The 24031-nt window shown below is 42.2% G+C and overlaps 2 protein-coding genes across 2 annotated transcripts in view; one reads left to right on the top strand and one right to left on the bottom strand.

Annotated features, from left to right (window-relative positions):
• LOC118337238 (transcription factor IIIB 90 kDa subunit-like) overlaps nucleotides 1-24031 on the top strand; it is a 119705-nt gene that overhangs the window by 18800 nt on the left and 76874 nt on the right. The window contains 6 exon segments of the mRNA XM_035674166.1: nucleotides 5570-5642; nucleotides 15712-15861; nucleotides 19922-20015; nucleotides 20198-20324; nucleotides 21567-21606; nucleotides 22081-22173. Coding sequence (XP_035530059.1) covers nucleotides 5570-5642; nucleotides 15712-15861; nucleotides 19922-20015; nucleotides 20198-20324; nucleotides 21567-21606; nucleotides 22081-22173 — 577 coding nt within the window.
• On the bottom strand, nucleotides 7475-10095 carry LOC118337237 (BTB/POZ domain-containing protein 6-B). The gene is made up of 3 exons (XM_035674165.1): nucleotides 9974-10095; nucleotides 9618-9736; nucleotides 7475-9124 (listed from the first exon to the last, which is right to left on the bottom strand). The coding sequence occupies exons 1-3, from the start codon at nucleotides 10052-10054 to the stop codon at nucleotides 8092-8094; spliced, it is 1233 nt and encodes a 410-aa protein (XP_035530058.1). The 5' UTR covers nucleotides 10055-10095; the 3' UTR covers nucleotides 7475-8091.

Raw genomic sequence — 24031 nt, 5'->3', positions numbered from 1 at the left:
TTAAAATAACCTTTCCAGGACTTTGAAGCCAATCTTTTTAATTCCCTAGTTTTTTTTTAATGTGTGTCGATGCCCACCCTGTTACAGCAACCCAGCTTCCAGCTAAGCAAATTTGATAATAGACCCAGATTTTCAAAATTGGACTGAACCCTGGACCTACATTGTGTGATTATGGTTGGGCGATATGTATGGCCAACAACCAGTGACTGCAGATATATTCTCACATGTGTGCTGCACCAAGGGGCAGGTGTAATTTTTATTTTTCAACAGGAGCAGATTTAGATTGATGGCTTGTAAGATCTAGGCATGACTTAGTTTACATTTAAGGATGTGTATTGGCAGCATTTAGTACAGAAAGGTTGCTGTGTGCACATCAGAGCTTCGGGATAGCAGGTTCAGCAGAGGAAAAAGCCAAGTATCCACACACAGGATGAAATCTCCCTAACTTTAATTTAACTAAAGAGGCAACCGGGTCCTACCGGTCGGTCTTCCTTCACCAGCTTCATCTTCTTGCAGATTGGTTCTGTAGTTTCTGTCTTTAGCTGAGTTGATGTTGTCACTATTTTAACTGGAGCCGTCCTCAGTCATACGAGTCCCATCAGGAATCCTTTAATTGAAAGTTTTTCTCCTTGAACCATCCACCACCTGTTGAGATTCGGCCGTGAAGTATCGAGTGACCACGTCGGTGTTTTTCATGGTAGAAAGTTTCAAGTTGACCCGTCGACCCGGAAAGTTTCACTTAGTGCTGCAGTTGAGAGGGGATTAGAGTCTTCTCAGGTTCCCCCCGTTTCACCTCCCAAGCACCTCCGCTGCCGAAAGTTCAAAGTGATGATTAAATTTAATTTAAAGACTTCAGCTCAGAGTTCAGTCTCTCTGATTCTAATATCATGTTCGGACCAAAGAAGAAAAAGTTTCCAGATGGTGTCAAATTTAACAATTTCTGCATGATTAACAAAACTCTGCTGTGCTGCATGAATGCATAAGATATTTATTTATTAATGAGCAGTTCTGAAACTCACATTTTAATATAAAGATTTGTGCAAATTTGTATTAAGCCAATTAAACATTTTAAAGTCCTTTTCACTCTGCAGCTGAATGAAGTAGTTTGAGTTCTAGTTTTGGCCATTGTTCCTATCCTTAATGCTAACATTGTACACACCAAAGTAAACGCTGAGATCTAGGAACACGATAACATCTCTTCAACATGCATTTGTGCACTATGCACCTTTTCTGTTGGAATAATGAACAATGTACATTTGCTTTGGAAACACTGCCGTCCTATCAGAAAGAAAAGCCTTCGGTGCCGTTCTTTGCTCTTCTTTCAATGAAGAAAAATCAGTTCTGATATGACTGATGCTAGCAGCATTTACACTAACCCTATGGGAGCGTTGCCTGTCACTGCCAGAAGTTCTGTATAGGATGCTGATTGGTCCAGACCACTGTGGTTGGATACAAGTACGTAGCATGAAGCCTGGCAAGATGGATTCTTCACTGATCTTGTGTATCCAGCTGCCTCGCAAGGTTAATTTGAGACTAACATTGTGTAGAATAAAGTTTGAAGTGACAGAAACTGAACAAACAACCAGTCAAAAGTCATTTAGAGGAAGTTTGGGGTGGACTGTGGACACGTAGTGCCTGACCCAGTAGCTGCCAGTAGCCTACTTGCTGATTGGTCCGCTGCCACTGTAGTTTGACCACAAACGCACAGACTGAAGTCTTGCAAGGGCAGAACCAAACAGCTTTATCCAAAATGATTGATTAATTACAGCAATCTGAAGCAGTGGAGTAGTGCAAAGTAGACACAGTAACAGCAACTTATTTTTCAGTTGTAATTGGGTATCCTTCTGGGTATTGGGTATATTCTGAATCCTCTGATTCAAAAGTGTTCTGTAAGCTGATTTTTCTTATTCCTAGAATGACAAAGGCGTGACATAGTTGTCCAATTTCATGAGTGGATGGAGTAAAGAATGAGGAATACTTAAAATGCATAATTATGTAGTTGTGTCACTTGTCTGTGGGCCAGTATTGATTTTTCTGTGGAAAATGTTTCATAATGATCCTCACTCCCTGAAGTCAAGCAGCAGAGGTTCAGTGACAATGTGCAAACACTACCGGACTATTTTTGGGTGAGCTCAGTATGCAAGGGTAGTCTTACATGTCACTGTTAGTAACACAGGGCGTTTATCCTCTGCTTCTCCAGGCTTCACTACAGTCTGATTATTAGTTGGATCTAAGCTATGGTCTGAAGTCTGTCTTTGTGAAACCGGCTTCAGGGTCTGTGAGCAAAAAATCAGTCGAACAGGAAGTTCTTGATATTTTTGTGCTTGTTGCGGGCTTTGAACCAAAACATTGACCTGAAGGCACTAAATCGCTGCATAGAACTCCGTTCACACCTCTTTTATACAATCATTTCATCCATTGTTAATATAAAAATATTGATAAGTGCGGCTTTAAATGCTGTAAAAGCTTATAACTAACAATCCTGTTTATTCCACTTCCGACTTTGTGTATAAATTCCTTGCTGGAATCTACTTCCCAGAATAGCAGAGGAGCATCTGCGTCCCTGCCCGACTCCAGAGGGGTCTGAGAGCGAGAGTCCGTCTGTCTGCTCCGAACCCCCCTCACCCCCTCCAGCCCCGGAGGTCTGCAGAGTCGGTCTGAAGGAATGACAGAGATCTGACCCGAGTTCACGACCTGATCCTGCAGCTTTCACTGCCGTCTGCTGTAGCTTTCAGCCGCGGTCCCAGCTAAACTTCATTCTGGGCTGTAATGCTGATAATTCGGGAAGAAAATGATAGATGTGCAACCCTGTGGCTTTGTTATCCATCATTAGATCCTTTCAGATAGAGCGGGGGTGGGTCAGGGGATGCCAGAATTTACTGCCGAGCCTTCTGGAGGTGTTGTGGGTAAAATACAATGAAACATCTGTTATGGGAGGTGCCAGCATGATAACCCCGATGACTCGCCCTCATCGACCGCTCATCCACCCCGCTTCTCCTCAAACAGGTCTCCAGTTTGCTGTTCAGCCTATTTTAATCCACCAGTTTATCAAGTTTAAGACTCAATATTGGTTGAACATTTTAAATAATGCTGTAAAAGTTTTAGTTTTAGTGCAGATATGCCTTATTTAGAGGATAAGTTAAAAGTTAGTTTCCTCAAAAAAATGCTTTAGGAGAAGAATTTAAAATTCTTGCATTTAATTTATGAGTCTTAAATGTTTTATCTTGCCTGCTGTAGGCAGTAAAATGAAATGTTTCTGTATGTGCTCACAGGCTGTCCTCGCCCATAAACTGACAGTGTGATTGTTGCAGCAGTGCATTGTGCTGCAGGAGGCTGAGTAATCCTCCTTTTAAACCGTCAGAGCCATCAGACCTGCAGCAAACTGTCACTACTGCAGCAGCTAGGAAGCTCATATGGTCAAGTGTCGATTTCTTTAGGAAAAACTTGATGAATTAATTTTCATTGGTCCATTTTCTACAGCTTCTCTGGGTCTGGCTCTCATTAATTAAATAATTATTGTTCTGTGCTGCTGAGAAGTATTGGAAAAAATGTGATGAATAAATCATTCTAGGTCATAACGTCCCTGCTGGTTTTCCATCATACTGACCGGTGAAACAAGTATTAAACTGAATTTTATTTAGTATTTAAAAGGTCTTACAGTAAGTAAGTCCTTCAGAAACCCTGATCTAAATTAAACACATGCTGGCTCCTTTAGAACAAACCTTTCTATTTGTGTTAACCTGAACAGTGTCAGAAAATAGGGAAAAATACCCTAATAGAAGTTTAAAAAGCCCACGGCAGCATCTTTACAACCCTCATTTTATCTGATAGTCAGCCCAAAACTCAAAGATAATCAGTTTACTATCATATAAAACAGATAAAAGCAGCAAATCTTCTCATTTGAGCAGCTGGAACCAGTGAATGTTTGGCATTTGTTCCTGGAAAACTGACTGAAACAATTAATCAAGGTGTTGGCTGATTTAATTTTCTGTTAGACTAATTGGCAGTTTTAGAGCTGAAACAAAGTTATAACTTAAATCTTGGAATATCTGTTTTAAAGAGAAAGATTATGCAAGATTTTCAAGTAGTTAGTACCTGATGCTCATTCAATAATAGAAGCAGTTATAGAAGCTGTTCGTGTTTGCAAAAGTCCTGAGATTCATAACAACTTCAGTGATAAATCATAAGGAGTTGACCTTTAAGTCAGTAGTTGACCCATTTCTTGTTGTTTCTGTGGCCTCAAAGCTCAGTCAGTTATCAGAATAACCCTTTGTCCCTTTGCTGAAATCATATTTTGTGCTGGTGGAGAAACAATGGCCTGTGCCGTCTGTGAAACCCTTTAGGTGATAAAAATAGTGGTGTACAGATAAATCAGTCAGAACAGAAAAAGGATCAGGTCACTTCAACGCGCCCGAGTGAATATCAGCAAAAAAAACTAACAACTGAGTTAAAATGTCATCTTGGAAATAATAAATGTCGGCACAGGAAGCCAGTGCTGTCCGAACGCACTGATGTAACAGTCAGATCTTTAATTCAGATACAGGAAATCGATCTGAAGGTGAAACATGCAGAGAGAGAGTGCGGGGGGGACTGAGTGGCAGACATTTTGATTAGAAATTAATAGAAAGAGCTGTAAGTTGGAGAGACTGCATGAGGACAGAAATCCCTGCAAATAGACCGGAGCTCAGCTTTTAATCACACATATTGATGTGAAATGTTCTGCCACCTTCGGGTCGATTATGTCACCAGAACACTTAACCTGACGGTGACGCAACAGCGATATTTCATATCCTGAGTCTGTTTCCACTCCCAGTCACACCAGTCACACCAACGGGTGTCTTTTTTTTATTGATTAATCTGTGGATCCATGCCCTCAGTGATTTGTTGTTTGACCCCTAAAATGTCTGAAAACGGTGGAAAATGTTTGATCACTGTTTGCCAAAGTGACCTCCTCAAATGTCTAGTTTTGTCCACAACACGAAGATGTTCATAGAGGACTAAAGAAACCGGAAAACTTTCACATTTTGAAGCTGAATTTGGACAGTTTGTTACTCAGAATGATCAATGGATCATCCAAATAGTTAGAGATAAATGTAATAGTTAAACTGTAATTGATGAATCGTTGCAGCTCTCAATAATACCCCTCCTGTCAGAGGAAAACATCTTGTGAGGTCTCAGTTTCAGACTGACTCGAGCTGCAATTCTATAAGTGGCGTCGAGCGGCGCCCAGATTCATTAAACTCACTGAGGACGTCCAGAATCACGTAAACACACAAATCCAGTTAGAAAGTTAGACTTGACTCGCAGCACAAGTTTCTCCCTTCTGACTGACGCACACTTTAAAGATCCCCTCCCTCCATATATTAAGACATATCCTTTAAAAATAGATCTATTTCTTCCACCTGCTGCACACAAGATGTCTCCTCTTTGACTGTAAAGTCCAAACTTTCCACTTTCAGCACACTCAGCTCTGCACAGATACGATCAAACACCACACTGTAGGAAAGGAAGGAAAAACCCATTTTTGAGTGTAGGGGGGACTTTAATGGACGATTGCTCTCCTCCACAGGTGAACGTCTACGTTCTGGGAAGAACCTTCCTCGTACTGGCCAGAGAACTGTGCATCAACGCCCCGGCTATAGGTACACACCTCACTTACCTTGACCTTGTTCTACTGGATCAGTGTTGGGTAAAGCATTACTGCAACCGCACTACATTAATCTGTAACACCGTAAAGTAATGCATTACTGCTCCTAATCACATCACAGTTAATATCAAACAGTTATGTTAATACATAAGTTCTTCAATTATCTGCATAACAGGCGGGGAGAAAAAGGAATCCTATGGGCGTTTGTGTAACGATCACCTTCTTAGGTGTTGATGAGGAGGATACAGCTTCCTTCAGCTCTGACCCCGACTTAAAATACTCAGTGACTTCAGTGTCGGAGACCCTGAACTGTTTCTGTATGATATCCATTAAACTGAACACAGCGACTCTGAGGAAGAACATAAGTCCTCATAAGGCGTAACGCTGCTTCAGTGATACAATAATCTGCACTAGTCGACTATAAAGCTATAGTTTGGTGAACAAGCAACTAAAATTAGTTTGGCTCATTAAATGCAGTTTATGTTAGAAGATCTCAGGTGATGTTGTGGAGTTGCGTAGTAGTAGTGTAATTAATTTGTAACCGTAATACATTACTTTTTTTTTTTTTTTTTAAAGTAACAAGTAATGTGTAATACTTTTCCTTTTTGGAGTAATGTCCCTAACACGGTTCACTCTAAAGGACTTTTTAAACTTTGAGAACTCTAAATTGTGAATAAGCTCTTGTCAAGACGTCTTTTATACGGATAAATTATTGATATAAACAGGACTGAAACTCCTGATAGGTTTCACTAGTTCAGTAGTTCTCAACCTTTTTCCAAGACGTATCCCCACAGATGAACTCAAGTAACCCTCCATTAACAAACTGGATGTTACTTAACTATTAATCATCTATAAAAGTTGATAAAATAGTGGATGTTAGAGTACTTTCATACAGTTGAGTTTTCGTTTGTACTACAACCACATGGAGTGGTTGTTACTGTTTATCCATTACTTTTAACTAATTATTTTAACCATTCATCCATTATTCTTACCTAGCATCTCCTCTGCTAGCTTGCTAACTAGCTCTCACACACTATAAATTGCAACAACACCACGATTAATTGTTACAGCTGACTCAATATGTCGATGTATATTTACAAAAAAAAAGTCTAATTAGTTGAGCTACACTACAGTCTCTCCATGTACCCCCTGTTCTACAAGTACCATTGGTTGGGATTCACTGATTTAGTCTGTGTGTGTATATATGTATATATAATGAAAAGTTCAAGGTGACCCCTATAAATGTCCAGTCTGACCAATAGTTGAAAACCCTGCAGCACTGTGAGGCTGGAACCAGAGATTGTTTGCCATATTTGTTTGATAAATGACTCCATGGATTTAATATTGTACTTGCATAATGTTGGGGAATTTAAAAGAGACACATTCAGAAGAGGAATGGTCATTAAGATGCTTTCTGACTCTTATGTAAATGTTCCTCTCCACAGATATTAAACACTATAAGTCTATTATACTAACCATTGTAGTATACTGTAAAATAATATAGGACATCTGCAGATATGTGTAATGCAGCCTAATGTGCATAAAAACATGATAAATATCAGACTAGGAGCATCCCTGTGTTTGACTTCCCAATGAGAAATGATCACTTTAGGTCACTTATATAAAGAGGCTCCTGCTTAGGGGCCCCCCATGACTCTTTGGGCCCCCCTGTATTGTACTGGAGGCCCATTAAATAATCCATTCATGGCTGCAAGAACCTCCTGTTTCCATAAAAGCAGGGTGCAGTTCCGGCTATAGTAACCAGAGGGCGCTGCAGTCCCTCTAATCCCCACTCCCTCACCCAGGCACCATAATGATGTGACATCTGTGGCTTCAATCACATTATAACCTTTATGTTTTATCATCAGGTGTATAAGCATTCTTGTACAGAACACATCTGGTCATCTTTAACAGCGTCAAGCTGTTAACAGTTAAATTGTATTTTACAAAAGACACAACGTTTCTGAGGCCATCCTCTGAAGTGCAAAACAACTCTGCTCTCGACAAGATTTCTACTTTTTTTTTGCATTTAGAATCATAACACTACATAAAGGTCGCTCCTCGTGAAGTATTGCTGCTCAGACTATAGTAACAACATTGTATATAGACTTGCAATTACACAATTTAAAGCAGTCCCTACTTGTTCCAGTTGTGTAGCTCAGCTTGATTACATAACCACAAATCACTGTATTAATGTTGTTTCTACAGCAGCCGCAGCCTTTTAACACAGGCATCAGAGCAAATAACGTTAACCCAGTAATTAAATTAAAAAAATAACATTAAATTAAATAAGATAAAACAGCTCCTTGGCTTTTAAAATAGTCTCTCAAAGAACTAACCAGGCCATTTAGTGTGACATTAGTCGAGTGTCTTTAATGCTACATTACTTTGAAGGCTGGGAGGCGAGGATGAACCTAATTTTCCATCAGCAGTCCAGAGCAGCTTTATGCGTAGAACACAAGCTCTGGGATCTGTCCTCCCTGTACTCCGGTCCCGTTGGTGCTGTCGGAGGAGCACTGGAATTGAAACGTCACCTTCCCACACTGCACCTCCGTCATGCCCTCCTGGCCAAAATAGCTCAGCTCGTTCCCATCCAGCACGGCGCTCACGGTGTAGAACGCGTCCTGCTCCACTTGAACAGGATGCTCAAACCACACCGGGAACGTACTGCTCGACCCGTCTGACACGAACTTTGTCAGGTTCTGCGCCAGCGTCACCCCCTGTCTCTTCAGTTCGATTTTGACGCTGTACTCGGCTTTGCCGCCGCTCGACCCGTACAGCCCCAGACCGGCGATAAAGATCCTCTTGTCCACCGCGAACTGAATGCTGTCGCACCGGCCGCGGTAGCGCCACTGATTGCTCCGGTAGGCCGAGGACTGGAAGCGGTGACACCTTTGAGGCGCCAAACCCTTCCTCGCAGTCAAGGGGAAGTCCAGTTTGGGCTTTTTAGCCGCAGTGTACCACAGAAACACATTGTGCGTCTCCTCCAGTGTCAGGATATCACATTGCGCCGCCCCGTTGGCAAACTCCTCCAGGGTCATGGTGGGGATGCGCACTAAGAACAGCGCCTTGCCAAGGACATCTCTTTTGTTGCGGGTGGTGGGCCCCAAACCTTGTCTCTTGCACTCCGCGGTGGCCCAGCTCATCACAGCCTCAAACACCACCACCTCCTTGGTGTTGAGCGTCTCCCTCCGCAGGATGATCTCCAGCGTCTGCAGGTCGATCTCGCAGAAGCCCTCGGAGCACAGCGAGAGCTCGGCCTGAGCGTCGATCACCTCCCAGCAGCGCTGCGTCAGCTCGGGCTCCTCAAACAGGCGGCTCTGGGAGAGCAGCACGCAGGCGTTCTTGGCCTCCAGGCTGGTTTCCAGGAAGGTGACGCAGGCCTTAGCCAGCGCGGGGACGATGTACTTCTTGGCAGCATACAGGGTGGCCAGCACCGTGTCTGCCTCCAGGTCGATTTCATCGCTGTACATGTACCTGGAAGGAGGAAAATAACCTTTTTAATCACAGCTCAGAGCAACAACTTCAATAATATCCCACATAACAGGACATAAAAACCCTCGGATACTCTAATGTCCACAAAAGAAGCAAAACATAATTGATGATAAGAGGATTGTATGCTGACTTAACACATCCTACCCTTCTTACTAAACAGTCTATGGTGCTGGCTTAGCTACTGAATGAGCAACAAAGGCAGGTTATTTATATCTACTAGTCTGCATATATTCCCCCTCTAAGAAAATTGTCAGGCTGTGGATGAGAAAACTGTTTCTAGTTGGACAAAGAGCGGCGAGAAAACCAGCAATTACAGAGCACTGTGCTGCTGCCGCTGCTCTCTGGCGCTCCCAGCATTTTGGCATTCGCCTCTGCTCAGCTTTGGATGAGTAATAATATGCTTTGAAGTGACACTGACTGCGCTTGTCATCTCTCCTTCTGGTTGGCTGTGTGAGGGATCGGTTGAGTGGCTTACTTCAGCAGAATTAGAAAAGCAGCAGGTTCCACATCTGGGATATGGATCTCAGACTCCTCCTCCGCCAGATCGCCGTAAAACATGGCACAGAAGACCGAGCTTCCCACGGCCAGCACATACTGGGGAGGGGAGGGGGGGGAGACAGATGCGTCAGAGAACACATGCGACCAGAATCTCTTTTTTTCTTTTAGCTTAACTTCAATAAAAGTAGTTTATTTTCAGTAGCAGTGCTGCAGATACTCCTCTAACAGATATTTAAATTCAAGTATCACACAATTTTGGCTTTAGGGGGATTCTACTTTCTCATAAAAAGAAATTAAATAAAAGGGAGGAGGGGGGGTTTCCAATGTCTTTACCTTGTGTGCTGGAACCCTCTGCGATCCCCCCAGGGGGCCGACGATGAAGTGGACATCGGCCATCAGCTCATTGTTAAACATCAAGGCGTTCCTGAAGGCAGAGCAGGTTTCATGAGTAAGCCTCAATCAGAGTATTGTATAACGTCAAGTCCTCCCACACTCCCTTTGCCTGGAGACACTGGTTGTTTTCATAGGGTTGGGGAGGGATACAGCAACAGTAGTAGTAGTAGTAGTAGTAATAATAGGCCCACAGTCAAGGGTTTATCCATTAATCTGATTACTATCTTGATTAATGTCATTTTTAAATGATTTATTTTTACTAATTAGTCGCACAAATCCTTAAAAACTGTGAATTTCTTTAAAAAAACCAACTTCATTGATTACATTATCCAAATTGTTGCTGTATTTGTGCTCTTATGCACATTGTAAACATTAACAGCAATGCAACTGAGCTAAGTAGATGCAGCAAGAGCAAATTTCTTTCAAAATAAAACAAGTTTCCTCCAAAATAAAACACGTTTTCTCCAAAATAAAACAAAAGCAGAGTGAGTTTAGTGACCTTACTGCACTTAATATACTAATATCACATTAATGCAGTGAGTTAAAGTGGCTGACCCTAATGTACTTTAATCTCTATAAACGCTGTGCGGGGTTCTGTGCGGGGTGCCAGGTGCGGTCTGTGCGGGGTTCTGTGCGCGGGTCCGCTGCAGGGTGCAGTCAGTGCACTGGTGCGGGGGTTCTGTGTGGGAAGTGGCAGGCTACCCTCTCTTCTCAGATGTTGGAGAGGGTGGCTCACTGCCAGCATGGGGGAGCCCGATCCACGTATGTTGTTGTTGATGTTCTGCTGGGTGTCTGGTGCCGCTGCTGGGCCGCTGCTGCTGGCCTGGCATCACCCGCACCTCATTGGTCTTCTCGGTGTCGCAGGCCACCGTGGTGCCGTTGGACAGTTGTTGGTGGCTGTTTGTTGGCGGGGTACAACTCCGCACCATCTTTTCCTCCTTCTGTTTCTGGCTGCTTGCTGCTGGCTGCTGCTTCTTCTTCAGGGACAGAGTCAGGATACTCATAACATACCGGCAGCCGGACCGGGAGCTTGCCGACTCTTCTTGACTTACTTCAGCGTTTCTGGGAGCAGGAGGAGATTAAGTCAGCACACCTCAAGACCGGCAATGATGAAGGCAAACCTGCAGTTCTGCCGTTGCGCATCGGCACAAGCAGACACGGTTCGGTCTCCTGCGCTCTATTAGATATCCGGTGGAGAGCAAGCCAGTCGGTGTCGGAGCTCCGGGGACCAGGAAGGAGGAACACGTACGGTGCAAGCTATATCTCGGATTTGGTTCGCCGGCGGAGTTCGGCCTCCACACACAACGACGCTCTCTGATTTTATCTAAAACAACATCGAAAAAGCGAAGTTTAATTTACACGACACAACACGTCAATAAAATAAATGTCCTTGCAGGCCCGTTTTCCTCACTCCTTCCTCTTCCTCCTCCTCCTCCGTGTCCAACTTCGACCACTTTTTCCTCCCGTTTCCCCTGGCGGTCACCTACATCCTCTCTGCACGGGCAAATGTACCGCTCGTTTTCCTTTTTCCTTTCCTCTGCAGCGAGTAATCCGCGATACTGTTGTGAGTCCTGTTGTTCGAATCCCCTCGGATATAAATCTTTCACCCTCTTTTACTCTCTCTCTCCTCTCTCTCTTCTTCCCCTCTCTCTCTCTGTCCGTCGACCCGACACGAACCGAGCTCCGGTTGTTCCGCTGCGGCCGCCGTAACTCATCCGAGTAAACACTCATTTGTGGGGAGTTTTTAAGGTCCTTGCTTCATTTTTTCCTCTCTCTCTCTCTCTCTCTTTTTTTTATTTTTTTTATATTTATATTCGTCGTGCTCTCCTATGACGCCCAGTGCTCGCTGAGGACCAATCAGATTGACGCTCCGCGGTGACGTCGGGAGTGCAGAAGCCCCTCCCCCTCCACGCACGCACACACACACACACACACACACAGCAGCTCCGCAGAGTGCGTCACTGGCCCGAGCCGCTCCGCCTCCGGCCCGCTGATTAGACCCGGTGGGTCGGATAAAAATAAAATTATAAAAGAGGAAGAAGGTCGGTTGAATATGACCCTGCGGCCCGGCACCCGTAATGAGGCGAAATAACTCCCCGAAACATGATGTCAGAGACCGGGGAGGAGTTTGACACCACTCCGATGGCTTCATGTGTCATTGTGTCGACCTGTGGAGGAGAAAACTGATTTTATGGTTATTATTATTATTATTATTATTATTAACAAGGCGGAGAGAGTGTGACACTTCCCCGACTCTGTGTATATGATCTGTGTTCAACACTATATCACAGAATCCTTTGACTTTATTCCTTCACAAAACACCGGCCTTATATGACCTGATGGTGGGATGAATATAGAATAATAAAATAAGGTTGCATTAATGTGACCCTCCAGCTCCACACCCTAATGAGGACAAATGACCCCAGAAACAGGAAGTTAAAACCAGGGGACTCTGATGGCTTTATGTCGACCTGTGAACGACAAAACTCTGATTTGATGTAAAATTAAGTTATGTAGTCAGGATACAAAAAAAGTTAACCATAATCCATTAGTTACAGCGGGAAAAGATGTAATGTGATTACATTTAGTTACATTTAGTGAAAATTGGGATTATTTAACAGGATTACATGTTATTGTTCTGTTGTCTTTAAAGAATACGCAAAACTTCTTATTGACATTTCTCTTGTTTGTATTTACATATTTTGTGTTGAGGTAATCTAAAAGTAACAAAGTACTTTTAAAGTAAAGTTACTTTAAGTACTTTACAAGTGTTACTTCGATTAGGTTACTGACTGCATTTTTTAACAGATCATTAATGGATTACATGTAGCTAAATTACTTTATCAGGATTTTAAAAAAAGGTAACTGTAATCCATTACAATTACAGGGGGAAAAAGATGTAATCAAATGAGTTACTTTTAGTAAAAACTGGGATTCTTTAGCAGTGCCTGTCAATCAATCTGATCAGTTTGAGGCTGTAGCGTGTTTAATATGGACACAGATACTGAACTCCTTCCTTCATATTAACACTGTTTACTATTCAGGAGCCCCAGAGACCAGAGCCTCTACAAACAGGCCTTCTTAGTGTCCTGGACATCTTTTAAATGTATTTGTCACAATGTTTGACGAGTTATACATTTAACTATTCAATCAATCAAATTTAAAAATGTTACGTCATCCAACTCACTTCCTTGTTTCTAGCTTTGACAACGTGGACGTCTCACATTTACCCTCCAAACAGTTGGATTCCACCCTCACTGCAACAAGTTGCCTTTGATTTTTATAGAATAATAAGAAGCAATTAGCAGTTTTTCAACATTACAACATGGAATGCAGTTTTTCAGAAAAAATGCAGTGAAATGAGACGTTTTAGGCTGCAACAATCCCAAAAAAGCGAGCAGAATCTTTTGAGGGACTGTAAAATGAGTCTTTGCTGCAGTGGCCATTGGTTTGAATCCGACCTGCGACCCTTTCCTATCCAATAAAAGCAAAAAGCCCCAAAACAAACACAAAAAAACATTGAATTGACGCTTCACTAAATCAATAAAAACTAAAGTAAAACATTGTTTACCAACCAACACATACAAAAACAACAAAACACATTTCTACTCTTTTATCACTATATATAATATAAAACCCTAAAACGGCTCATGATGATCGTACATAGCTATCTCTGATGACGTTTGTTTGTTTCTGTTGATCACTGACCAAACAAAGTGACATCACATCCAAACATTTCTCCACCAGCTTGAGGAGTTTCCTCTCAACCCCCCATCAGTGTTCAGTGAGGGTTGGATGAGTGAGCACTGACAGTGTGCACATTCATACAGAGAAAAAGGAAACTCAGAGACCAATTTATACACCCGCAGTAACAAAAAAAAAAGACCAGAATGCATTGCAGTGCCAAGTCAGTTTGGGGTTTTGAAGGGAAAGGGCGCAGCTTCCCCCACAAACTGAATGATAACACTTCTAATGCAATTCATGCGTCCCCCTGCTCTCACGTTTTGATTGAAAGGAGCGCGTTCACAGCCCTTTCTCGGGGGGTGGTCCAAGTAATTTTGGGGGGAATGTGGGGAACAGAAGTAGAAGTAGGCGAGGCGGGTCGAATGGGGAAAAGTGGGTACACGAAAAAAAAGTCAAACTACAGCACTCCCATCACAGGAGGTGTCCTGGGCAGCTCGAGCACCGCACATTGATTGTACCCGACAGAGAAAGAGGATCTGAGGTTGAGTTTCTTCTTCTTTTAAACAGCCTGTGTTCTCTATGGAGATCTCGCCTGCGTTTACAGACAGTAAAACTTGCAGCAGTGATGGGGAGCTCTGCAGACGTATCATTACATGATGCAGAGGGGGTGTTGGAGGGGGAGGAGGAGGGATCAGCCTGGATCTTATTACCAGCTGGCTCTACCAGCTTTCCACTGGACTGCTCTTTAAACGCAGCCACCGACTTCAAAGATATTCGACTCCGCTGTCACGGCCGGGGCACGAAACTCTGCTTTTTGTCTCTCGGCTACAGTGGAAAGAGGTTCCTCCTCATTTTAAAGCATTAAATTAGATTTCTTAGCAAGGTAAAATCACTAGAATATCAGGCAGACACTGGCCACCTGCCAGGCTGTTTCATAGCAAAAGCAGGTGGTTCTGATAGTTTTCTCCTCTCCAGCTGAATCTAGTATTTTCCATAAAGTTTACGATATGCTGCGCTCACCATGCGAGTTTCTCAGAGACATTTGAGCAGCAATAAGGTTTGAGGAGTGAGCTTGTGATTGGAAAGTTGCCCATTCAAATCCTTTCGCCAGCTGCAAGAATCTGGACAGAGACACTGAATGAGAAACAGGCTGCTTCGAGGAGCGCTTGAGCTAAATGCTAATCCTCAAGTTCTCCAGTGGAGCTAATTAGCAGCCAGCAGTGGGAGACTGGTTTTACTGGGAAGATCACAGGTGCTAGTCAGGTTTAAATCTGTATGAATTAAAAAAAACAAAAAAAAACAGCACATTGTTTTTTTTTTCGTTGGGTCTGAACCAGAGTTGGGGGGAGAAAATACAGTTTTTGATTTGTTTACTGCTCAGACACAGACGAACCGGGGATTGTAAACAAAAATCACACAGTCACACAAGCAGGCGGTTTATTGGACAGAGATTTGGTCGAAGTGCCATCCGGAGAGAGTTTTGGCAGTCAGGGTAGGAGAGCCAAACAGATCTGATATCAGTCCCTGAAAGTGTAGCATGATGGACTCGTATGCTCTCTGCCAAGATTTACCCTCTCCAGTTAATCACACACGAGACAAAAGCTGAATGTGATCATTACAGCGTGATAGAAATCGTGTCGTGTGCTGCAGTTGCTTCAGATTACATACAGTAGGTTCTTTGAAAATGAGCTGACATCCAGTTCACTCACTCGCTCTTCCCAAAAGGTAACCCTATAGGCAGCAGTAAAATTAAGATTTCAGACACATTTTGTATCATCAGGAGTGTCGAGGGATTGTTAGCAGAAAGTAATGTTTTTGTTCCATTGTAGTGATCAATTAATCTAATTAATCCCAGGAACTAGTTTTCTAGTAATGGAAGCACCTGGAAATTCCTGGAAAGTGTATTTTATGCTGCTCCAGATTTTGAAGGAATGACTTCCATCTTCCTTCTGAACGACTAAACTTAAAGAAAAACACCTTTCTGTCTCATCCAGACCCGTGCCTGTACATTCCCCGTTTCGCCCAGATGCTGGAATTTGGGGAGAAGAACCACGAAGTCTCCATGACGGCGATGAGACTGGTGCAGAGGATGAAGAGGGACTGGATGCACACGGGACGAAGGCCGTCGGGACTCTGTGGAGCAGGTAACCGTGAGACAATATGGCGTTGGGCCTCTACTGTCTGTGCTGTGGAGGATTTTTTAAATTTAATTTCAGGTGTCATGCTGTCATCAGAGGATTCGGTCCTCGGAGCAGAGAAAGTGATTAACGCTCTCTGCTCTGTTGGCTTCTAACACCAAGGTGCCCTTCAACCTCAGATACTCCTGAAAAGCTGCCCAGTGACCATCAGCATTTGTAGCTCAGGCCATACAGTACGACAAGCTCATGCTCCTCTAACACGGATGGAACATAAGTGGATTTACTCTGGAAAGTTCCATGATTTACTTGGACACTGGTGATTTTATCAGTGTGATGAAATGCAAATCAGAGCTTTTTCACTGTAACATACTGGCTTAAGTTATGAGCATACAGCCATCGTACTGTATATGTTCATTAAGACAGAGTGAGCTCGGGGTGATTGAAATTGTTTTTCTGGCTTTTTTAAAGGGATAGTCTGGATTTTTTGAAGTGGGGCGGTATGTGTATTACCCACAGGAGAAAACCCCAGTTTGGAGAAGCAGATGGGAGTCTCGGGACGGTCGTGTAATACATAACCTTTGTGGACGGAGGAGGCAACAAAATATATTTTAGCCTCCTCACGGAATCAGTATCTGTTTAAGTGTAGGCTATATTTAGAATATTTGAACCGCTCTACCTTGCTGTCAGACAGCTCTGTTCGACGGAGAGCTGAAGCTGTTTTCAAAACCACCTCTTTTGATAAAAGCAGCAATTTTAGACTTGCAGAACAGGGGACTTGCTGGTCTACCCCTGCCTCGATCTGTTAGTTTGTTTGTGTTAATGTGTGACTTTGGTGTGTTAATGGGTTAGTTAGGATTTGAAGCAACGTGTTAAAGTCCCTAAAGTAGGGATCGTTAGAACCTGGTGGCTTTGGAGAGAGTGGTAGAATGACTTTAGTTCCCCATTAGAAAGGGCTGTCTGACAGTATAGTGGTGGAAATATTCTGAATACAGCTCACCCTTAAGATAGATGTAGATACTGATTGTTCTTTTTTTTAGGTGGCTAAAACACGATTTATTGCTACCTCCGTCCACTGGGCGGCCCGCTGACTACCATCGACTGTAGGTACATACATAATGGATCCATATAACCCCACTTCAACAAACCTAAATGATCCTTTTAACCTGCATTTATTGCAACAGAAACTCATGGAAAATGTTCATTATTCAAACAAGCAAACCTCTCTTTTAGCTCAGAGTGCAGAATTAGCCATTAGCATCTAGTGATCTGGTCGGATTCCTGCATTTTAATAAAGTGGTGGTTAATTTAGTACAGAAAGTAGTGAATAAGTAACAACTATTTTAAGATTAATGAATAGTGCAAAGGTTTGTCCCGCTCTGTAAGGCTCCAACATACAACATCTGACATTAATGTGTGTCTGGTATATTTTGATGGCAAACAGCAGGATGTTTATACTCTACATGTTTACATTACTAATTAATAACCAGGATGAGGAGGCTTCTGCAAGAGCTAACTTTGTGTGGTCTGGGTGAGTGTTATTACTGCTGTTAGCTAGCCAGAGTGGCCAGATGTCTATCAATCAGAGCGGTGAGAAACGTTTTGATAATGCAAAGACAAGTGCAGCATCCAAATCCACCTCTAAATAATAACTTCAGCTTTAGCAAGTTGAGCTATCAGGACATTGTGTCAGTGAGTTTTCTACCCCCTTCCTGCATGGACACATTGATTGTAAAAGAGGAAACGCGTCTATTTAAACTTTGCAAGGACACTGAAATGTTATGTATTCTGAAGTTTTCTAAAGTCCTTCATGGTCCCAAATTAAGTTTTAAATGTCTTTAAAAATGTTCTTATGGTGAGAAATGTAACTAATCATGCAGACCAACTTTATATGGGTCAACAGCTCCTTTAATTTTCAGTTTTTGGAAGGATTATATAAGCCATTTTTCTACTCTAATTGCCATTTAAAAAAAAAAGCTCTTAAACAGTCTTAAAATAAGTTCATGTCTTTAGCAACTGCTCCATTTATCAGTCTCCAGTTGGACAACCAAATGTGTATGTCCTGTTCAGCTCTAGTCTTACCATATAGCTCAACCTGACCTCTGACCTCTTCATGTAGGAGGCAAGTCCAGAGAGAATTTCTTTAAACAGATCAATAATGTAAAATGTGCACATTAACCCCGAGGCCAAGCATGGTTTATAACACTCTGAACAGGGAGGGTTTGTCCACAAACCGGTGCAGTAGCTGGTAAATCCTGACATTGGTCTCCCAGTCTTTGCTACCAGCTGGCTCACCAAATGCATTTACTGTGTTGGTTATCTGCCAAAGAGACGTGTGGGTGAGGCAAACCTGCCAGCACCTGCCTAAACTCACTACATATTGTCTGGTGTTGATTTACCACCCTGCCCTTCATCCTCTTTGTGAGGAAACAGCTGGGTGTCACCCTGAATACACTCTTTGCTTTGACGCATTACCAGCTTAGACGTCCTGAAATCGAATCAGCGGCTTCCTCTGTTCCCTGCATGTTTACGTTCACGGTTTCAATTTTCGTCTTTCTCTGTTCCTCTGCTGCATCGCCTGAATAATTAATTGCTTATCATAAATCATTGAGAGGGATACAGTCACATGGCAGAAGTTTGTTCCCAAATATGATGCAAATATTGCTGTTGACGAACCAGAAACATGCATCTGCAAAAAAGTTCTTTCGGGTAGAAGATTTTTGAAATTGCATCATGGATTACTTTCAATGAGTTAAAGACAAAGTTAACTCTGCATTTAGCAACTTTGAAGTCATGTGGTTCCAAGGTAACAGCAGTAAAATGTTTGAGAGAGTCTTCAGCGCAGCTAAAAGCCACCACTTCAGTCCTAAAGGCTGTTAGAAGTGTGCATGTAGAAGTAGAAGCATCTATCTTTTAACAGGCTCTTGAGTGAGGCAACTCTAATGACGGTTATATAACTGTTCCCCTTCAAGGCTCGCGCTGCAACTCATTGCATAATATTAGTGCTGTTGTTACTCCTCTTTAAAACTGTGTTTGTGCGTGTGGGCGGACTGTTGGCTCCGCCAGCCGAGGTGCTCCCGTCCTGCCGCCTCTGTCCTCTCCGGTCTTCAAGGTGCACACGCAGAGAAAGCGGCTAAAAGCAAACTTCCTATTTGTGTGTTCAGTCACCTCAACATTGCCCACGTTTGAGCCTTGAGTTTGATATGTGTGTACATTACTGTGTGTGTATCAATATACAGGGTTCGTACAAAGTCATGAAAGTTTGGAAAAAGCTTCATTTTAACTTTTCAAAGTTAGGAACATGCATGAATTAAAATATCCTACTCATTGAAAAGACACAGTCACTCATGTAAACCAGACATCTCTTCCCGTCAACGTATTTGGTTGTTGTCTTCTGCCGTGTTTGATCGTCATTCAGGGCTAGATAACTTCTGACGTGAAGTAGGTCTTAAATTGCATTAATAATGTTCATAAAAAGTTAAATGTTACTTACTGAAACCTGTATAAACCTGTTTATAGTAAATGCAATTAAGTTACTGGGTTTCCTGCCATTTAACATTTTTTAACTTTGTTTTATCGCTAGATGTTTTATGATCCCTGTGTTTGCTCTGTTTGGCTCTTCTTCATCTATGTTTTTATCTGCTGAAGCAGGCCATGTTCACACTGCAAGCCTTGGAGCTCAATTCTGATTTACTGCTCAGACCTGATTGTCTTTGTTTGGCTGTTCACATAATTAAAAAAAAAAACGTGGTCTATATTAGATTCCAGTGTGTGCAGTTGGCGGTTTTGACGTAACCTGCTTGATGAATGTTGGCCTAGAGTGATGTAAAAGTGTTCACACTGAGGTCACATTGCAAAAAATACCAGACCTGAATCTGATTTGAACACCAAATCAGAATTAAAAAGATCAGATTCAATGTGATTTGTGCTGTCAGTTGAGTAAAAAAGCAAAAAACATTTAGGTGACTTTGGCCGGCAGTCTGAATGCAGTTTTTATAACGTTAAGAAAAGTGTCGTGTACATAAAGTTTATTATCATTATTATCACATTGTGTTTTCTCTGTTTTCAGCTCTTCTTGTTGCCGCTCATATGTACGACTTTCGCCGCACCATCAAAGAAATCGTCAGCGTTGTGAAAGTGTGTGAAACCACACTAAGAAAAAGGTGGGCGGTTAAAGGTTTTAATGTTTTTAACGTGTTCAACAGTAAAAGTACTGAAGATGGAGGATTTTCTACACACAAAGTCAAAAAGTTAATGGTTCATAAGTGAGCAGCAGATTCATTAATAATGTGTTAAACGTCTGGTGTTAATTAGTTTGTGCTCTTTGTTGTCGCCCTGCTGTTAGACTGGTAGAGTTTGAGGACACGCCCACCAGTCAGCTGACCATCGAAGAGTTCATGAAGGTGGACCTGGACCAAGAGTGTGACCCGCCCTGCTATACAGAGGGACTGAGGAGGAACAAAGCCCACCAGGTGTGGATTTTACCTCACATACTCTCAGGAACAACGAGCTCATTTAAAATACACCTTCAGTTTTTTTTTATCGATTTTGATAAATTCCACTGCTTCTGAAATTACCCATTTGCCCCTCCAGGAATATTAAAATTTCATGTTATATTTTCTTGATGATTACATGCAACCCCCAGGCTTTCTCCAGTAATTAATGAAGGGTATTAACCTCTAAAGTAAAACTGTCATGGATCACTGTTCTCTGCGTCCACATACTTAACACAGGTAGCAGAGTGGGCGCTCTATCGACCACTGCTAATGTAGATGTTGGTCAGAAATAGTCAGACACTTATATTTCAGATTAAATGTGATACAACGTGTAGTGCCGCACCGGAACGACCTATGTTGGCTTGAAGTTTACGTCCAGTTTTAAGTGTTTTAATCATCACTAAAGTGTGTGTCACGTAAGAGAGCCAATAGAAACTAAAAGAATGGTCAAAGTTGTCATAAAGACAGTTAACGTAAACTCATCCACTGAGTAACATTCAAGAAAACATTCCACCTTAAAAGCTGTAGCTGTTGGTATCTTTTGAGCGGCACAGTGAATTAAATGTTCAAACGTGCAGGCAGGGAAAGCTAGCCTAGCTCCGGTTTCATAGCCTACCCTATTAGGTTATACAATGTATTAATGGACCTTTTTCACAGCAGCCATTTTGACATGAAATCGTAGGGTAAACACTAGGGCTTCCAGGGAATACCCATCTGAACCATTTCCCTTTTTTGATAATTCAAGACATTGAACAATGAACACTAAAGTGTAAACACGTGATCAGATGGTTCAACAATAGGTTTGCTGCAACGTTTTGGATCTCTGCTACAAAAACCCAGATGATGGATTCAGACAGTCGCCGATCGCCGATATATCCGTCCAATCGTCCAACCTTAGTTTCCAGAAGACACAACAGCAGAAGAGTGATGTTTTTTTGCTTTTACAGTCCAGAAACAAAGAGCTGACTGTGGATCGTTTGTCTCTTAGTGTGTTCTGTACTTCAGCTGCGTCTCACAGAACAAAATCAAACTCGTGCTTTACTTCCACGAAGAAAATGTACAACTGTAAGAAAAGGCCGCCGCTGTCAGCCACCCACAGCCCTTCTGTGTTCTGATGTTCTTTTTATTCTGAGATGTTTTAACCCCCGGACTCACTGTTGCATTTGGGGAAAAAAGGCTTTCATTCAATTTCTCTCCTTTTGTCTTCCTCCCCTCTAGCTTGAGGTCGAGCTGAAGAAAAAGATGGATGACGTTGAAGGTATGAGCGCGATCTCCTCGTCATCAAAGGCACATCTCGACTCTCAGGCTAAATGAATTCACAGCGCTGAGAAAGACAAAGTTCTGTAACTCTGTCTTGTTTTCTTGCTCCTTGACTAAATGCAGATCAGTGTTGGATGTGGTTGAAGGAGGGAAATAACTCCAACGCTGCAGAACGCAGAGGGGAAACTGCTCCCAGTGTTTTTACACGATTTAGTTTCAGCACGACATGTAATTAGTCGTACATTATGTTACAGTAGAAACATATTATATTGTAATTATGGCAGACGTGATTTAAAGCAAAGCTTCAGAAGAACAGGCTCACTAAGGACACAAAAGAAGGATCATTTCTCTTCCCTGCATGTGTCACACAATCTTTTTAGGGACATGGGAAAAGTCTCACTCTGTACCTTTCACTGCTTTATGTCAGACAATTGATCCTGGAATGGTTATAGATTGTTTTTATCTTCAACAGATGAGATCCAGAGCTACCAGGATGAGATAGACGCAGAGCTTCAGACCTGTAGACCCAAACTGAGAGGAGTTTACGCCGCCTACACCAAGGAAGGTACGGAGCAGGAAGGAGTGTTGGTAAAAAGGCTAAAGGGATCATCCAGAGCTTGGCTCAACGCTTTATATCACATATTATATTCCAGATTTAGCTAACCTAAAACCTAGCAAATGGTGGCTGGTTACTTGCTGTGTGTCCATACAGCGTTTGTGAAGGGTTTCATAGCCTCCTTGTTAGCTTAGCTACAAACCTGCAGCACTCTCTCCATTCACTGCAGTTGAGTAAAAAAACATACTAACTCTCTGATTTTAGGATGTAATGTCAGTCTTTGCATACCTTACCTTTAACAGTATGGACTTTATACTCAAGAATGCACATTTAACAATAAAAGGTATATACATCAATACGACAGGGATAGAAATCTTAGGCCCTGGTAGCTCATGAGTCCTTTTACACAGCTTCTGTTCGATTCCAATCTGCAGCCCTCTGCTGAATGTCATCTTCTCTTTCTCTCCCCACTTTCAGTCTCTTCTCAGCTGCTTCTGTCTGATGAGGGCAATAAAAGTCCCCTAAAGATCTAGAAACAACCTGTTCAGGGATCTTCTGTCTGAAATCACTGCCACTTTACTCCTCAGCTTTTTATTTCAGTGTTAAAATACAGTATATGTCCGGAAAAATACCCACAATGCAACACAAAAATAGTATCCCTTGTCTGTACACTGTGCTTTGCCAACAAACAACAATATAATGCTGCAGAAATTCATAGATATTCGATGTTCCCTGAAAAATAAATCAGTCAGTAGTTGAGACAGTGACACTTGGATGACGATGATATACTGACATGAGTGTTATTACATTAATAAGAACAGAAAACAACTGCGCCAATAATGAAGTTTGTTAACGATGGCATAATGTTGGGATGTCACACAAACATGCTCAGTGTTATGAAATACGTGAGCTAACTGAACCATACGCTATCATGCAGTTAAAATGCGAACTGTAGCAAACCTGCTGAAAAAACTTTTAAAGGTATTTTATGGGCGAAATAAACACATTTTACATTACATCCTTTCCTATAGATTATATCTCATAGTATATTGTTATATTATCTTAATGTTATACCATTTTAGTACATAATATACTTTATTAATACAAACTGAGTATGATTGTTTAATCAGTTTATATTTACTTGCTGTATGTGTTTACATACACTACACTCTACTTCTATTAATCACACTATATACAATTTAGTCTATAATTGCTCTTCTATAGTTTCTATCTTAGTTTCAGTTTTATATACCTCTTATTATTCATTTTTTACTTTCTCTGTTGATCTTTGTTTTTTTCTGTCTTTCTGCTGCTGCAATAACTGAGCTTCCCGTCCTGGGATCAATAAGTGTTTTATCTTATCTTCCTTTTGACCCCACTACTGGTTAGGATCTAAGAATAGCTTATTATCTATCAAACTAATTTGGTTTTCTGGTGAGTAATAAGCATTAAAGCCTCGTCTGGCTGCCAGTGTCGCTGCAGACTTCTATTTGAATATAACTTTGTAACTTGATATTAGAACAGCAGCATTAAAGTGAATATCGCAGCAATAACACGGGCAGCTGTGGGACACCCAAATACTAACAGCTACAGGGGGGAAACACTGCGACAGTAATGTGTGATGATGTTTTTATTTATCACTGTGCCAGTCAATCAGGCACACACAGACACACACAGGCACACACACACACACACAGGCCCACCCACGAGACGCAGCACACATCAGAGTGCACTCCCTGTCACTGCTCCTCTTTATCTGTTTCTACCTTTGGCTCTTTATCTCTGGCCCTCTGTCTTTGTCTGTCTCTCTCTCTCTCTCACTCTCACACACACACACACACACACACACACTCCTCGTATCCCCCTG

The sequence above is a fragment of the Morone saxatilis genome, unplaced genomic scaffold (assembly GCF_004916995.1).
Source record: "Morone saxatilis isolate NCDOM2014 unplaced genomic scaffold, NCSU_SB_2.0 Contig3, whole genome shotgun sequence".
Taxonomy (NCBI): Eukaryota; Metazoa; Chordata; class Actinopteri; family Moronidae; genus Morone; species Morone saxatilis.
This window is presented reverse-complemented; position numbering and strand designations above follow the sequence as displayed.

Excerpts from the sequence above, each read along its gene's own strand:
- LOC118337237 (XM_035674165.1), bottom strand. The coding sequence starts at position 10,054 with ATGTTTAACAATGAGCTGATGGCCGATGTCCACTTCATCGTCGGCCCC. Across the intron at positions 9,737-9,973 it reads AGAGGGTTCCAGCACACAAG|TATGTGCTGGCCGTGGGAAG; the intron begins GTAAAGACATTG and ends TCCCCTCCCCAG. Across the intron at positions 9,125-9,617 it reads GCTTTTCTAATTCTGCTGAA|GTACATGTACAGCGATGAAA; the intron begins GTAAGCCACTCA and ends TCCTCCTTCCAG.